The sequence below is a fragment of the Oryzias melastigma genome, linkage group LG22 (assembly GCF_002922805.2).
Source record: "Oryzias melastigma strain HK-1 linkage group LG22, ASM292280v2, whole genome shotgun sequence".
NCBI lineage: Eukaryota > Metazoa > Chordata > Actinopteri > Beloniformes > Adrianichthyidae > Oryzias > Oryzias melastigma.
The window spans coordinates 16,394,339-16,411,103 of NC_050533.1; the positions used below are offsets into that span (position 1 = coordinate 16,394,339).

General features: G+C 38.7%; 1 protein-coding gene across 5 annotated transcripts in view; it reads right to left on the minus strand.

The window, feature by feature from the left end:
* arhgef10 (Rho guanine nucleotide exchange factor (GEF) 10) overlaps positions 1–16,765 on the minus strand; it is a 96,699-nt gene that overhangs the window by 44,743 nt on the left and 35,191 nt on the right. For all 5 annotated transcript variants that reach the window (XM_024276715.2, XM_024276684.2, XM_024276704.2 and 2 more), the window contains 7 exons: positions 15,691–15,791; positions 15,387–15,508; positions 13,112–13,198; positions 12,316–12,533; positions 12,080–12,237; positions 7,938–8,080; positions 1,964–2,138 (listed from right to left, as the gene is read on the minus strand). In XM_024276715.2, the coding sequence (XP_024132483.1) occupies positions 1,964–2,138; positions 7,938–8,080; positions 12,080–12,237; positions 12,316–12,533; positions 13,112–13,198; positions 15,387–15,508; positions 15,691–15,791 (1,004 nt within the window). The remainder of the gene's footprint in view (positions 1–1,963; positions 2,139–7,937; positions 8,081–12,079; positions 12,238–12,315; positions 12,534–13,111; positions 13,199–15,386; positions 15,509–15,690; positions 15,792–16,765) is intronic.

Below are 16,765 nucleotides of genomic sequence, written 5' to 3' on the forward strand. Positions count from 1 at the left end.
GCGCTGTCAAATTGTGTTTTCTGTGTATGTGATACTAACAAGGTTAGAAGTTAGTTTAGTCACAGTTCCATTTTTTGTGGCATCAATATATATATATATTACAAACATGGTTGGGAGATACAGCTGATGTGAAAATGCTAACAAGTAGCCGTGTTGAATTGTGCCTTTTTTTACATGCTACTAAAAAGGTTGGAAGTTAGCGTAGTCACAACAGCATTTGTTTCTATGTTGTTTTATGTTATCTTGCTTAATACACCTTATAGTTTTTTTTTTAATTACATGAGTTCAAAAACTGACATTTGTTGATTGTGCGCCTTATAGTGCTTTGTGGCCTCAAATTAAGTATGTTTTTGCAGATCAAACTATTTTTGACATTTATTTTGTGAACATTTTAACCATTTAGTTTTTTGTTTGCATATTTTAAGTATTTTGTTGTCACTGATAAGTATATTTTTGGCATTTATTTTTTGACATAAATTGACCATGTTGTTTCAGAGGGTTTTTTATTTCAACAATTTTAATTTTTTTTAATTTTTTGGTGACACCATCAGATGGGGTCAATAGCAATTGTTTCACAAACTAAAAGACAAAGAATATTTTGGTACCTAAAAAGAAGAAAAAAAAAAGAACGAGTGAACATTGTAAATGACACTAATTCTACATTATTTTTTCTTTGCTGCAGAAGTGATTTTAATGCAAAAATAACTTCAAAGGATTTTTTGAGGCCATGTTTTTGGGTCAGGGTAATTTAAAGCAGCAGATTATAAGATCTAAACCAGCAGGTCACAGATGATTTCAGACTGGGACAGTGTTACACAGCTTGATCTCATAATCCCAAACAGCCTTAAAAACATGCAAGTGAGGAAAGCTCCTGTTCCACGACAAACACATGCTCACTGGATGCACGTTTATATTTATTCATTACTTACCATGACGACAAGGTTCATCACAGATTATGTAAGACCATTAGTTTTTGTGATTGCTGCCTACAGAGGACGTTTAATTACCCCGTCCCTCTTCAAAACCCCTAGAATAAATATTTGTTTCCCACAATAAAATCCATCAGGAACCAAACAGTTCGGAGGCACGGCTCATTTGTCTCACTCCTGGAAATGTGGCTCAGATATCACAGCGTGTTAATCACAGGTTTGCAGCTGCAGAGCCTTTACACAATCACAGAACAAAGGTGAGCCATCACGATGGAATGCTTTAAGTACATTTCTCTTCAAAGCTAACATAAAGCAGTTTTTAGAATGAGTGCAACATTATTGTTGGAGAAAATAGAACGAAACCTTGGATAAATTTATGAATCTTGGCCACTTGGCTTGAACTAGAGTTCTGGTTCCAGTTTACGTCAGATATTTGTGTGTGTGTTTCAGGGCAGTGATTGAATGGATGATTAATTATTGGTTTTCACCAGAGCTCAGGTTCAACCTGTTGGGCAACTTCATCCGTGCAACACAAAGGTGCATTTACCTTAAAACATCAAAAGCTTTTTTTGTAAAACTCAATGAAAAGAGACAATCGACTAGTTCTTGGTTGGTTATTTCGATTTTTTTTGCAAATAGAACAACAAAAACTGGAAAACTTATTAGCCAAGAAATGAAATCTATATTTTTAATCCAAAGCTGTCTCAAATTTGTGTTGAACTAGAATGGAAAAAGACAGAGTGGTAATCTAGAAGATTAACAAAGCAATTGAGGAAGGACGAGTGAAGTCATCCTTTTCCTGTTTTCAGACCTTGGAATTATGATGTTGAATCGGAGCGCAGACTAAAGTGTCTGATATGGCACAGAACTTTAGGATTTAACCCACAAAGTACAGCAGGAATGTAAAAATTACACGTCAGGGATAAACATATAAGCTAAAAACTTTAGAAAACTCCAATAACGTTTAATATTTTGTGACAAATACTAAAAAAAAGTCAATTTCTTTCCACACCTGAATGTGTTCGCAGTCTTACCAGGTAGGAGGCTGTGAACAGGTGTGGCGATGTTGATGTCTTGCAGGTGCTCCAAAGTCTCGGTGTGGAAGAGACGCAGAGTGGAACCAGAGCTGAATGCGATCCAGATGCCAACCCCCGCCACCACCATGTGGGACACCACCATGCCTTCTTCCTGGTGAGCCTCCAGGTGCCTCTACCAAAGGGAAACAGGTCCAGACTGGATTCAAAGCTGCAGCTAAAGTACATGTTTACAATACTTCAAAATTATTCAAGGCTGTGTCAAACAAATGATTATTTTTGTAAAATAAAGCTTTAAAACATAACTTTTTGGCTGCTGTAATGAACTTTACTGTTTGAGCTGGTCTGTTTCAGCTGTATTTACCCCTGAACTCTGGATGTTACGTCTGCACACTTTGACTATGTTTTAGAAACAAAAGGAAAAGTCACACAATTTAACAACCATGAGTGATATGGTATGAAAAATATTATGTTCCTCACAATCACTAGATCTATTTCCCTGATGATTCTAGGAATACAACTTTTGGAATTGTTTAGAAAAACATAATTACTGAATACTTGCATTTTTTTAAGTGTATAATAATGCAAGGCAAGGCAAGTTTATTTGTATAGCACATTTCATGTACAGAGACAATTCAAAGTGCTTTACATAAAGAAAAATAATTAAATCAGAGCTAAACCTGGTCTGATGGTGGAAAAACTAGGTTAAAGTGAGGTTAAAGATCCTAAAAATAAAAATGGAAGTAATCTGGGTTCCTTAATTTTATTTTACGGGAATGTTATCTATGTAATTCAATAAGGATCATGTAGAATTTTTTGTGAGTGGAATTATAGATGATGCAAGCGTTAAATGAAGTTATCATTCGGTGGTGTCTTCGTGTTTAAGTCAAGTCTGTACTAAACTCTAGTTCAGAGAATTTCTTCTTTCGTCTTTTAATAGTTTGGTTTTTGCTTAAATTTAAAATGTTTATAACTGACCTCTAAACAAGTTTAAAAAGCTGTTAAAATGTACATTTTGAATAAAGAAAAATTCTAACTTGACGCATAACATTATGGGATTTTCTGTGTAGCCATGTGACCAGCACAATATATGGCAGTTCACCTTTTGCAGTCTCGTTGTTTCACTGATTTTTTAATGACATTTTGTACCATTTTATTTCTTTTAACAATTAATTGCCTTCTGCATCCTGGGGGCCTAAAAGAGTATTGCCAATCAATCTCTTTTATTCATGGTACAGTACGGAATGTGTTCAGTTTGCGCTTTGATCCCAAGCACATCTTTGCTTTCATTCTAGAATTCTTAACCTATTTTTCTACAAAAGGTTTGAACTTTGAGTGTTTAAACAAGAGAGAAGAGTGTGAAGAATGCACAAAGTGTGCAGTGAAGAGTTTTAAAGTCTCAAATCACTTGTGGATGTCACCCATTGCTGCTTTTTATGCAATTTCCACAATAATAAAAAAGGGCACGCTGTACATTGTTCTTCCTGTTTATTTCTCTCCCAAATCTTGTTTATTAGTGTGCGTTTCCATCATGCTTAGTAAAATATGAAATATCTTTGTTTCCATCTCCCCAGTTCTTCTTCCTGCCCCCCTCTTTCCTGACCTTTAATCACCGCTCCAAACTAACTGTAACCACAGAGGAGAAGAAATGAGTGAGCAGGCAGGTGGTCTGACATAATGAGCTTAATGAGGCTAAACTGATTATGAGTGAGCGTATGTCACAGGAACGGTACTATTCCTGCACTCATGGCAGGTGCTCCCATTTACTGAACCCTGCTTCGCAGAATATCATATATCCTGATGAGGGGAGAAAAATCCCAACTCCATCTGGTCTTTTTCTTTGTTTAATTTTAGAGTGGAGATTTTAACCAGTCAGAATTTATTCACTTTAAAGCTACAAACACACCTGACTTTTTTTTAGAATGTGCCAAATGTGGGTTCTTGAACATTTGTTTAGCCCATGATGTTCACACTGGACAAGCAGGGTGGGGCTTCTTTTTCTTCTTCTCCTTTTTTTAATATTTGTTTACTAGTGCTTGTCCACCACCTACAGTTGGAAGAGGCTTTGTGCAAAATATTGAACCTGGTGACTCTTGCTCTAGCCTTTTTCTTTCACAGCTCTATTCTGATATTTGAGAGACTTGGTTTTATATCACAAACCGCATCTATTAATTTCTCCTTTGAGATCAAATTTTGGTTGGTACTTTAGTGAGTTAAAATGGCCACCATCAATATGTCACTACCTAATCCGAATCCTTGATTGGTCAAAGTTCAACCTGGTTTACCTTTCAGTGCAAACATTTTGTATGTGGAGCCAGAAACGGTCCATAAAATACGCATAGCCATGAACGCAAGAACATATTTGTGTGTTTACATAGACTTTTCATTGGAAATAGCCGCTTGAACGAGCGTTGCCGGGGGCGATGTGAACGGAGCTCAACAGTGAGGATACTTTGCAACATGTTCCTCCTTTTGTGTGAAAATATAAGGACAAGACAATCTATCCTGAGAAGGCGTGCTTCTGTAAAACATACAGACGGAAGGACGAATCAAAAACAATACATGCAATGTTTGTAAACTTTACAAATCTGTAGTAAAACACAAAGTTATCCAAGTGGACAATCAAAATTACAAAGTCCAAGAAGAACCTAATGTGGGAAACTCCAGCATAATTTTTCTGTTTTACTGCAGCTTGTTTAGTATGATTTGTGAGCAGACTGTAAAGATAAAGAAGCGAGGTAAAAGCCTACCAAGAGTTATTTATGCTGCAGTAATTCTGCCTCGTCTATAATGTGAAGACGGTAGGAGCCTAAAGGTTAGCACACACTGGACTGGACGGGTCGTGGAATGTGGCGTCGATGGACACACGTCATTAAGACTGCTGTAACCGATGACATCAGCAAAAACTCTAGAGGTCCCGAGATAGATACTTGAACTGATCGATTCTGATGGCATTTTTAGTCAAATTATGGTGAACTGCACTGAGGTTCAACTTTAGAAAAGTGGAGACCAATTCCTGTTTATAAGGGCTGCTGTCCTGATTTATTCTAAATATCTTTGACCTTGCTGGAACACACTTGATTAAAGTACTCCAGCTGAGCAGAAGCCTTTAAAACCTGGGATTTAAGAAAAATAGTAAAGTTCTCTGTCCTCAGATGGACCACAGAAATCCACGTAGGACTATTCTTAAAATCCACTCAGATGATAATAGTGTTTTTAACGTTTTGTTGTAGCATTTTTCTGATGAAGAAGAACATATGTTAAGAAAATTAAGCTTAAAATAGCATTTCTAAATATGTCTTTATTCAAATTGTTGTGAATAAGAAGCAGATAAAAAAAATACAGTCTGGAAAAAATTATATTTGTTTTTGTAGATACTATGCTTGGTGGGCTACAAGCCCCATACTGTATTTCATTTTGATGCATCAATTTGTAGACGAGAATGGAAACAAAGAGCTCTCAGCAGTAGAGAGGGGAAGGGAGGGAGGGCAGAGTGTAGTTCCTTCACATCAACAGCCCCGCTCACAACTCAGAGGCAAATTTTGAATAAACTACTGCCACTGCAGAAACTGTCCTAGAAAACGAAACAGGGTTTTCATGGTTTAAAAAGGGCACAATAATATTTACAAGAACAATGGTAGCTCTTTTAAAATAGATCAAAAGATAATCGGAGTGGGACTTAAACTGTTTGTACCACTAATTGGGATTTGGGAGGGATCACTGCAACACCTGTTGCTTCTTGCAAAGTGTTAAAACAAAGCTCATTTCACTTTTCACCTGTATAGCTATCCAATAAAAAGTTAATTGCATCACCAGCAGCTTTTTTTTAGGATTTTCCAGAAGTTCCTTGAATTATAACTCTTCAACTGTTAATGCCAGGGCTGTCAAACTCTAGGCATCGTGGGTGAGCATCATACTGGTTTTCAGAAAACCAGCCTCATTTGCACCTAATTAAGATGGTATCTTCACATTGACTGCAGTCAAATGAGCCGCCATTAGCATTTCTGTGGTCAAATCAGCATCACTGGATTTTTTGTGTGAGTTTCATCCAATACTTACGGTAGCAGGACTGAGAACGCTGGAAAATCTCCACCAGACTCCACGGAGCTTCTTGATGTGACCACGGAAATGTGAACGGCGGCTCATTTGATCGCAGTTGTAAAAGATTGTGAATCAATGAAAGACAATTTTGACGTTAGCTTTCATTATTTTCTCAAGAACTCTGGTCTGAAAAACCAATGATTGAATGTATTGATCACAGCAACGTCAATAAATATTTAATAATTAGCTAAAACAGTATTTGGTGAACTGGAAGAAGAAAGAATCAGGATTTTGGAGGAAGATTGGTCCATGAAGCTCTTCACTTCCTCGTTCGAGCTGACATCTGGATCAAAACGATACGGCTGGACATAACCAATATTGCTTGATGTTTTTATGTAGCAGTGGGGAAAATTAGGCTAGTGAGACTCAGAGCTATCATAATCAGCCGGGGGAAATCAGGGTCGGGGCTACTCAGCTCAGCTCCAAAAGCCACGCCCCCTCAGAGGAGATCAACATGAAAAATGGCTTTTTAAGACATTTAGGTTGTGTGACTTTGGTTAAAAACTTCACAATCATAATTGAAATACTACAGGGAATGTTTTCTTAAAATAAGAAAAAAAATGTCAAAGGGGGACATTAATGGATTAAAGTGATGGAACATGAAACACTACAAAAAAGGAAAGATAATGAAATTGTTGATGCATTTTTGTCAACAAAAAACCTAAACTGCCAACTGGTTTGACACATCAAGAGCAGAATTTTTGAATAGCAGTGCCATTTAGAGGAGTTGATGTGCACAAACACATTACAGTTTACAAAAATCAATGTAACCAGCTGCTAGTGTGTGTGGCCGTACCTTTCTCACCAGAGCTTCAGCTAGTGCTGGGCGATATGACGATATATATCGTGTGGGGGATAGAAAAGTGTCTATCTTCCCATTTCTCCTCTATTGTTTATATCGTTGCTAAGCTAATTTGATCAATTATCACGCTGAATATGTCATTATCAGACCCTCCAAGACTTTGCGCGATTTGTTTCCCACCCTGCAACTTTTTATTTTCACCGCAACTTTACCAATCTACCGTGACTTCAGTCATGGAGGATGACGCAGCTTCGAGACTGTTTCTCTTCTGACTCCTTACCGTGAGCCGTGCTCTCTTTTATTTTCTCTCTGACTTTTTTCTCTTCAAGACACACATGAGCAGTCACCCCGCAGGAAGAGTGGCAGTCCGCAGTGCGCAAACTTGCACGTGGCATAGGTGAAGGTGTGCCGCTCGCAAACGTGCACATCCCTGTGCCCTTCAAGTACAGGGTTGTGTCAGGAAGGGCATCCGGTGTAAAAACTCTGCCAAATCACTGATGTGAAACAGTGGGTGCTGTTTCGCTGTGGCGACCCCAAAAATGGGATAAGCCGAAAGGTGAAGAAGAAGAAGATCGTTATATATATCATAGCGGGATATAAAATATTTTATATCGTGATATACATTTTTTTTCCATATCGCCCAGCACTACCTTCAGCTAAGTGATGAAATGGGAAATCTATACGGTGATATATTGCGATATTTCATTTAGTGATGATGACAGTCCTGGTACAGTCTTGGAATATATCGCGATACTTATCGTATTGTGAGACATCTATTGGGATTTGTATTGTATCGCCAGACTTTTGCCAATACACACCCCTAATTTAGCTTCAGATTCAAATACCATAATTCTTCAACTGTTTACAAAATTAACGTAATTCCAGCAGATTCTGAGCCGAAAAAAGCAAGACTATACACTAATGAAGAGCTTTTACACTCAATGTAAATCAACGGATTCACGTTGATTGAGTAAATGTCCCAGTAGTTACAGTAGGCCACAGAGCGTGCGTTATTTAGGTGATGCTGATGACATCTCTGGTGTTAAACTGTGTCAGTCCAAGGATTCAAACCTGGATAGAGTGTGTGTGGATGCTGATGATAAAGACTTGTCCGCCTGATGACGCCCAAAGGTGCTCTTCCACAGCCAGCATGGCCTTGACTGGAAGGACTCCCAGCTTTAGTAACTTTGGTTTTTCAGAGTCCCACAAACCGTCTGAGAGAAGAAACAAAATATGATCCATTAGTATTTTACACACAACACAAGATGAATTATATTGATAAATCTGATGAAAACAGAACCCCTCCATTTAATAGCAGTTAAAACCTCTTGTTAAAGCTTTTGTGGGCATCTTGCTCTGCCGTCTAACTTAGTTGTTAATGTTTTTATGGTGTCGGCACAATAGTTTTAAGAGTGCACAAACGATGCACTCTCTTTTCAATCCGTCTTCATAAATGTCATCTGTAAAAGGTCATCTGCGTTTAGAACTCTCCTAAAGCTCAATGAGTGGCCATTGATGGTTTTAACAGGCTTCACTTTGAATATAGATGGGCTGTGAAGCATTAGTCAGAGCCGAGCTGCACCTCCCACACGTTCTGTTTTACACGGGCCTCAGCACAGCGCCTGTTCCACTGCAGCCAACACCGCCTGCAGTGTCTTTAGAAATATCAACACTTCCCCAGACGTGATGTTTACTCAAAGACTGAATCGCTGTGGCGATGAACAGATAGAATGACTTCATGTCTTTGGCTCATAAAGATGATAGTCCCTGATGATAACCCCAAAATCAAGTCCTGTGGCTGAGTACTGCTCATCTGGTTACTACAAACCTAAAGCTAATCCAAGCCAGGAAGTGAACGAGGCCTCACTTATAATGTTTGTTTCATTAAAGGCACAAAGAGGGCTATTGAGAGCAGAGGTGCCACGCTGTGAAAGATGTTTTTAGAGGTTTTCTGTCAAGGGAGGTAATCCTCCACTAAAGGATCCAAGCATGAGGTCCGAGCTCGGCTCTGTGGAGATGACCCGCGCGTGTTATTTTAGAGACGACCTTGTGTAGGTGAATGAAAAGGGAAAAGGAAAAGAGGAGGAGTGAGAAGGTGTGCCAAGTTTTAGACTTATGTAAGTTCTGCTCAAGTGTGCCCCCCACCTTTATGCCACCATCAGCTGGGATGAAGTCTACATGTGTATAAAACATAGTTTAAAGTCTACAACCTAAGTTTGATTAAATTGATTCAGTTGAAAAGGAAGCCGATGATTGAAAAGGGGGCCGTATATCTGTGACACAGAGCATTTGCTGACTCATGACTCCCTTCTCTCTAATTTCTCACGCAATAATTCACTGGAAGAAATTCACTTTTAGAGAAGGGCAATAAATATTAAAATGTCTACCGCTCATTAAGGGAATGACTCCCATTCACCGCTTCTCAAATCAATCCTGGGAACAACATAAATCAGCCTTGGAGTTCTGTATGTTTGCAGGTGTTTTTGTCCGAATGACTTAGGCCCATGCACCCGTACGGGTTTTTGGGTTCTCCAAGCTCGTTAAGGGTGGTAAAGAGCTCCTTAATAGGGCTGGGAATCTCAGGGTATCTCACAACACAGAAGGGGCACTCCATGTTCACGCTGTACCCGCACAACTCTGTTTTTAGGCATTTAGGCTAAAAACATAGTGGCCTGGTAAAAATTGATGACGGTTTCGCGATGGCATCCTTACATTTCACTGTTGTGCTCACATGAAGTGCCCCCTGATGGACTTTTCAGGGCATGTCGTGAGAATGAAACATACAATTCTCATGCGTCTGGTAAGTGTATCTTAAAGTTTTCAAAAGGCTAACGTAAATTCCACGCACTTATGAAGTGCAGGTGATGCTGTCAAACACTGCCCTTATGCCACACTAGTCGATAGTGAGGTGTGAGTAATGAATCCTTACTGACTGAACGTGAATGTGGAATGCCAACACAAACTATGCTGATTGTCTAAGTAACTCATTTCGAATAGTCTAGTAAGGAGTGTCCACTTTTCATGCGAACAGTATTAACGGGCTCCTTGCGCAGAGCACAGGATTTTGGAAGTGTTAAAAAAAGGAAAAATCCCTACGATACACCTGCGTGTCCCCTACTTCACTCTCAATTACCCTTTTGTGATGCTTAAAGTCTCCAACTATATTAATTTCTATTATAAAGTCATTAACCTGTGGTCTTGTAATTATGACTATACAGATTTAGCCAAAATCAAAGAGCTTTTGTTGTTTTTTAAGACATATTTTCTGCAGCTCATTAGAAATATGATTTTGGGTTGTGGGCGGGACTGTTGGCGTGGAATTTAGCTCTGCTAATATCCCATCATCCCTTTGTTTACACTCTCTCATGCTAGTTTACAGCTTCTCACAACCCCAAGCTGACATTAGCGTAGCAAAACAACGGTGTGCAGTATATGAGCTAGCCAGATACCAGCTCAAATGAGAAAAATTAAGATGCTAATAAATTTATTTGTCTGCAAATGGACGTTTCAGAATTGGAGTTGGAAAAGTAGGCTTTGGCACGCCTTTTAGTAGCTGCATCATTAGTCTGAGATTTTCAAGCATCTGGTTTTCATCTGCTCCTGATTTAAATTAAGAAATACTTAGAAAGAGCTTTAATAGTAAATTATTTTATAGGTCCTCTATTATGAGAAAAAATGATACAAAAACAAAAACACAAAAAAGACTGTTTTCATTAGAGTGGGTCTTTAAGTACTCGCTTTGACCTGTCCCCCACAGCATAGTAAAAATGTGCACGTCCTCCATGATTCTTGCATGTCCCCATACAGATTTGTCCATTTTTCTCTCACAGACATCTTAAATCCACCCTGAAAGGATGTTGTGACTAGGGCCTAACATGCATTAACATTGTCCTTGTGAAATAAATGGAAGTATTTGGATAGAAATTTAAAGTATCCAAGGATTAAGAGTCAATCTGGCTGAATTGGATCAGAAAATCTGCAGTGTTCTCCATCCATATAAGGGATGCAAAACTAACTGCATTGTTTCTTCAACACACTTTGAAGCAGCTTCTGGAACAGCTGACAGATCAACATTTGAATCCACGCTAGTGCTGCTTTGTTTTCGAAAAAAAGGTAAACTGAGAATCTGTTTGAAATGCAAATCAACTGCAGGCAGTCGGTTTTAAAGCGTCTCTTCATGGTTAAAGTGGACAGCTTCCAAGCAGCGAATGCAGACAGAATCGTTCCAGAGATCACAGAGTTCCTGATAATTACACAACACATCACAGTCTAATGATGTGGGGACAGTGAAGGGGGTTGATATTGTTATGGGGGGAAAAAAAAAGAAGAATTGGAACGAGAATGTCCAAAGACATTCCAGAAGAAATGGGTAAACATGGTTTCTTTATCGAAACGATCTGCAGCTTGTCCTTCTGTCCTCAGGCCATCATCCGTATTCTGTCTTCCTGCTTCCTTTTAGTGCACGCTAACAGAGCACTGCAGCAGAAGCATGTGCTGAAATCTAATTTAAAAGGCCAGTGAAAAGATCAAAATAACTTTAAACTAGTAACCGACAACAGAAAGTGCAGGATATGGATACAAAAAATGTGGCGTTTCAAAAATACACCTATTCTGACTTGGATAAGGACAGAAAAAAACAGAGATGAAGAAAAATGAGCTTCCTCTGACTGCCCCAGAACAAAAAGCTCGAGAGAAATGAAACAAAAGTGAGACTGTGAATGCCAGTGGAAAGAATACAGCAGAGCAGGAGCTCGGGAGCACAGAAGGAATGACATTATATAGGTCACAGCTCACAGACAGGCTTCTCCTAGACAACAGAGCAAGCAGAGGGAAAGCCGAGACACACTGCAGAGAAAAGACTTCACTGATGGCCAGACTTTCACTAGAATGGACGACTTCACCTGAATTTAGCCTCTTACGAGCTTGTTTTTCCTCACTTCCTGCTAGATCTTTCACTTCTTTCTGTTGTTTTTGTTAGCTTAAACGCAAGTATTGCGTAAAAAGTTCCACCAAAGACAATGTTCTTAGACATAAATGCTCCTGTAGGCAGTTTTAAGTTAGACTAAACACTCTTAAAATGATATACAATTACTTCAATGAGTGTCTTCTTTTTTCAGCTCATATTTACTAGAATGACAGCAATTTGGAGCATCGATTTAAAGAGTGCATATCCACAAATGACAGGATTCTTTCCTTTTTCCTGGAGCACACACCTGCTGATCTGGAGTAAACCGCCACAGAGCCGCTGACCAGGCCGACAAACAGACACTGCTTCCTGTACACCAGGCTGGTGACGGTGGACTTCTCTGGAGTGAAGAAATGCTGCAGTCGAACCTTCTTGGATCTTTGGCTGCTCTTGTATACAATGATACTAAACAAAAGTAAATAGTGAAAAGGTTATTTCTTTATAACAGTATGTTCTATGGGGAAAAATAAGGTATTCTGGTACCTGCCATCCTCCATGCCCAAACAGACACTGGGGGCGTCACTGGCCTTTGCTTGGGGAACCCGGTTGTTGTCATCGTCGTTCTCCTGGGTTTGCTCGGCTGGAACAAAAGCCATGCAGAGGATCCGGGACTCCACGTTAAAACATTCCGTCACTTTGGGGCTGGAGTTCTGCATGGCCACGATGGCGATCTGGCCCATCTGGTTTGTGCAACTTGCAACCTGAACAAAGGCAAAACAAATGTGGAGTTTTTATGTTACATCAATATAATATTGATGAATTACTAGCAGTGACATTACATTTTATTTCTAAAATGAGTAATTATTAAATGTCTTATGTAGCATCTGGGTAAAAAAAACAACAAAGGAAGAAAGAAACAATCATTTCTTAAATAAATTTGACATATTTAATTACTATGTAAAAAAGGACATTCTAGTCACTTATTTTTCAAAACGTCATTATATCCTTGACCTTAATAATCATTCTGAGGCAATGTGCTCCCTTTTCGCGATAAAAATAAACTTAACCTTAAGCAAAAGTCGACTGCAGAATATTTCTGAAGAAAATGACTCTAGAAAAAAAATCTTGATGTAGTTTTGTTAAAACACTACAGAAAACTTTGCAATTAATTTCTCGTGTGTTGTTGTTGAGAAAAGAACAACAAGAAAATAATCCTCATTGTAGGTAACTGCACAATCAACTTTTTGGGACATCAATTTTTGCTGCAATCTTAAGACTGAAAATGCAGATTTAGTTCATATGTCACATCGTTTTAACAAAAAGTGCCAAAATGTCTCACCCAGACGCATCCATGACCCATAGCCGGACTATCAGCCGTGCTCTCCGTGTTGATGAAGGGCTCTGGGTTGTGAACAGCACATTCAATCTGCCACAGAACAGAAAAAAACATTCAGCTGTGAACCATCATCGTGACATATTACAGTTTAAGCTCAGTTGCAACATTAAAAAATAAAAAAAAAATCTACAAAGCTCCAATTAAACCCAGCTTGATCTGCTTCAGGTGCTGTTACAAGTTTTGTGCTACTGATCAGTTTGATAATAACAGAATCATTTCTGGAACCAGAAAATAATTCATAAGAAGGAAAATGACTAAATAAAAACCAGCTTTGACAACTTTAATTCAGATCAACTCAAATAAATATCAATCAATCATCTGAAAGCACTTTGATCAGAAAATGAAATCCCTGTCAGTGTTAGCAAAGTTAGCAAACCAGCCTCATGGTTTTCACAGTTTTTTTTGCCAGTTCAGTTCCTCACAAACACAGTTATCTGACTGCATTCCAGCAGTCACAGTCATGTAAAGAGGTTAGTCACGCCAGAAATCCCACTGCTCTACATAATGAGCTAAAAAGTTCAAAATAGGATTAAAGAAAATGCTTTATTCAAGCGTCACATTTGTACCAAAAATGAAAACACCCCTGAGTTTACTGATACCATTTTACAGCTTAATGTTCACATCAACTCAAAACGGTTCTGAAAGTGCTTAAAAAACGAATTTCATCACAGAGGAAAGGAAGTTTTGTGATTCTCACAGAGAAAACCGGAACTTTTAACTGTTGTTAAAAAGAAATGCACAATAAATCCATGCTAAAGCAAGTTTAATGAGTCTCATTGTCAACTAAAAGTCTGAAATCTAAACTGAAAAAAGAGCTTTAAAGTCCACTTCAATCATCTTTTAATCTATTGTAAAAAGTATTTCCAGTGGTCTTTTAATTAAAATTATGCAGTTTTAAGTCCAAATAAAAAAACAAAACAAAGATTTTATAGGACATAGTTTCTGCAGAGCAGCAGTACTTCATTACTTCATTCTGAGTTGTGGGCGGGATTGTTGGTGCAGAGCAACCCCGCCTCCCCTTCCCACCCCTGTTGGTGAGAGCTCTCGGTTCACATACTATCCCGCTATCCATCCATCCATTTTCCTGACCGCTTTGTCCCTGTCGGGGTCGCGGAGGTGCCGGAGCCTATCCCGGCTACTGAAGGGCGAAGGCGGGGTACACCCTGGACAGGTCGCCAGTCTGTCTCAGGGCCTCAATCACACACCCATTCACTCTCACATTCACACCTAGGGGCAATTTAGAGTCACCAATGAACCTATGAAGCATGTTTTTGGACGGTGGGAGGAAGCCGGAGTCCCCGGTGAAAACCCACGCATGCACGGGGAGAACATGCAAACTCCACACAGAAAGGTCCCAGCCGGGATTCGAACCGGGGCCTTCTCGCTGTGAGGCGAGAGCGCTAACCACTGCGCCACCGTGCAGCCCACTATCCCGCTAGCTTACAGAGTTATCCAGTCGTACATCCAGCTCGAATGAGGAAAACAAAGTCGTCCATGGATCTAGTTGTTTAACTATGGATGCATCAGAATGGAGCGGAGCAGGGAGCTTGCAGCCCACCTAGCTTTATTTTCAAACAATACTTTTTCGTCTGATTTACAACTTTTAACGACAAGGAAAAACACTAAACAAATAAATTCACATTTCAAATAAAGTGTGCACCTTTTCCCCTCCATAAAATGAAGAAACCTCCAGTGTTTTTTCTTTTCCATGAAGTTCTTCTGTAAATGCACACAAAGTTTACCCAACCAACCACCTTCAATTGCTCAAGCTACACACAATGAAAGAAACACAATTCAAAACCTTATGGAGAACTTTTCCCTTTCCCGTATCTTGTTTGAGTTTTGATGGGTACAACAAAATCTAGCAAGTGTTGCTGAATGGGAGAACAACTTTGAAGTGGTGTGTCCTGAAACAAAAGAAGACTTTTTGTCCACATTCTTCTCTAAGTGCTTCCATGACACTGAGTCAGTGTGAGGAACTGACTCAAAGCTACGAGTCTGGAAACTCGAGTCTTTTTACAATTCCTCTGATGAATGGATGCCGATTTTAGTTAAACCAGAACTACTTTACAGTAAAAAGGATCTCAACTGTTCTTTGTTGTTGGTGGTTTGGGGAAATATAAAGACATTGAGAGAGTTATTTAGTCATTTAAGAGGTGTGTCAGATGCTCCATAATAGGCTGGTTGCTGGATATGACCATCGCTAGAGAAAAAGTACCTTGAATTCCTGCAGTTTTGACATGATCACAGGCATTTGTCGAAGTAGAAGAGGATGCTTCTGCTTTTTTATTTGATTTCCATCATCTTCTGCGAAAAACCACCCCTGTAAGTTGTCCTCCTCTGATATACAAACACACAAATAACAGATCTTTTTTAAACAAACTGATACAACTTTAACTATAAAACATTAAAACTTGTTTTAATAATTAAAACAAATAAGGGGAAATATTGCACTGAGACTGTAAATATCCACAATAATGGTTTTATAGAAAAAAAACACACATCCAGACCATGTACCGTACCTAAAGCTAGCTTAGCCATCTGCAAGTTACTGATCCATGACTGTTTGATAGCAGGACTGTGGGTATTGAACACGGCGCTGAAGAATGTCGGTTTTCCAGTCCTGCCAACAAAGAGAAAAACACACATGTAGGATGAGAAAAATGAAAACTACTCAGCAAATGTAGTTCACAGTTCTGTGATCAGAAAACACTTCCAAGAACACTTATAACTTCATTGTTGTGGTATTAATTTGCAACAACACACTATATATGAAAGTAGAGGTTACACATTAACACTGCTAAAATCTTGGCAATGACAAATTGTAAAAATTTGAAAAAAGAAAAAAAAATTCCCCCCCATCCAAAAATAAACTCATTTAAGGTTGTAATATTTGATAATATTACTATTTGGTTAGCATAAATGAAGAGATCTATCACAGCCAAACTGTATTTCTTCAGAAAAGTGATAGTCAGGGATCCTATAAGTTTCTTCAAGTTCAATGTAAGACCAGTTTCTTAGTGTATTTCCCATTGGATACATTATTTCCTATTTTATTAATTTATTCCCATTTATGATCAAAACTGTAGCTTCTTATCCTGTGGTTTGTGTTGTAATGCTTGAACATTCTTCTTTTTTCAAACCAGCGATGGGCATTCAGCATATTGGTGCATAATAATTCTCCTGCTGTTTATTTACAGTATTTTATCCATACAATTGCGGTTGAAAATGTCTAATTCTTACATGAAATTTGAAACAGAGAAGCTTCAAGCAGCACAAGTTTTAAGGCTCGGATATCAAAATTCAAGACTTTTTTTTAAAGGTTTTTAAGGTCAAATTAATACATTCAATGTTTTTAAGACTCTTTAAGATCCCAAGGGAACTCAGGATTGTTCTACTGCTGATCTGTTATTGAAAACAAAAAAAAAAAAAATTAAATGTCTGTTCAAAAAATACATTAAAACAATAGTGATCTATCATCTATTTTTGCAACCTGGTCCAAACTGTATGCTCTCATGTCTGACATGCATCCTTCCTGTCAGTGTCGGTGGAGGCAACAGCGGAGCTGCACGTTGGAAGGATGGGACTAGAAATAAC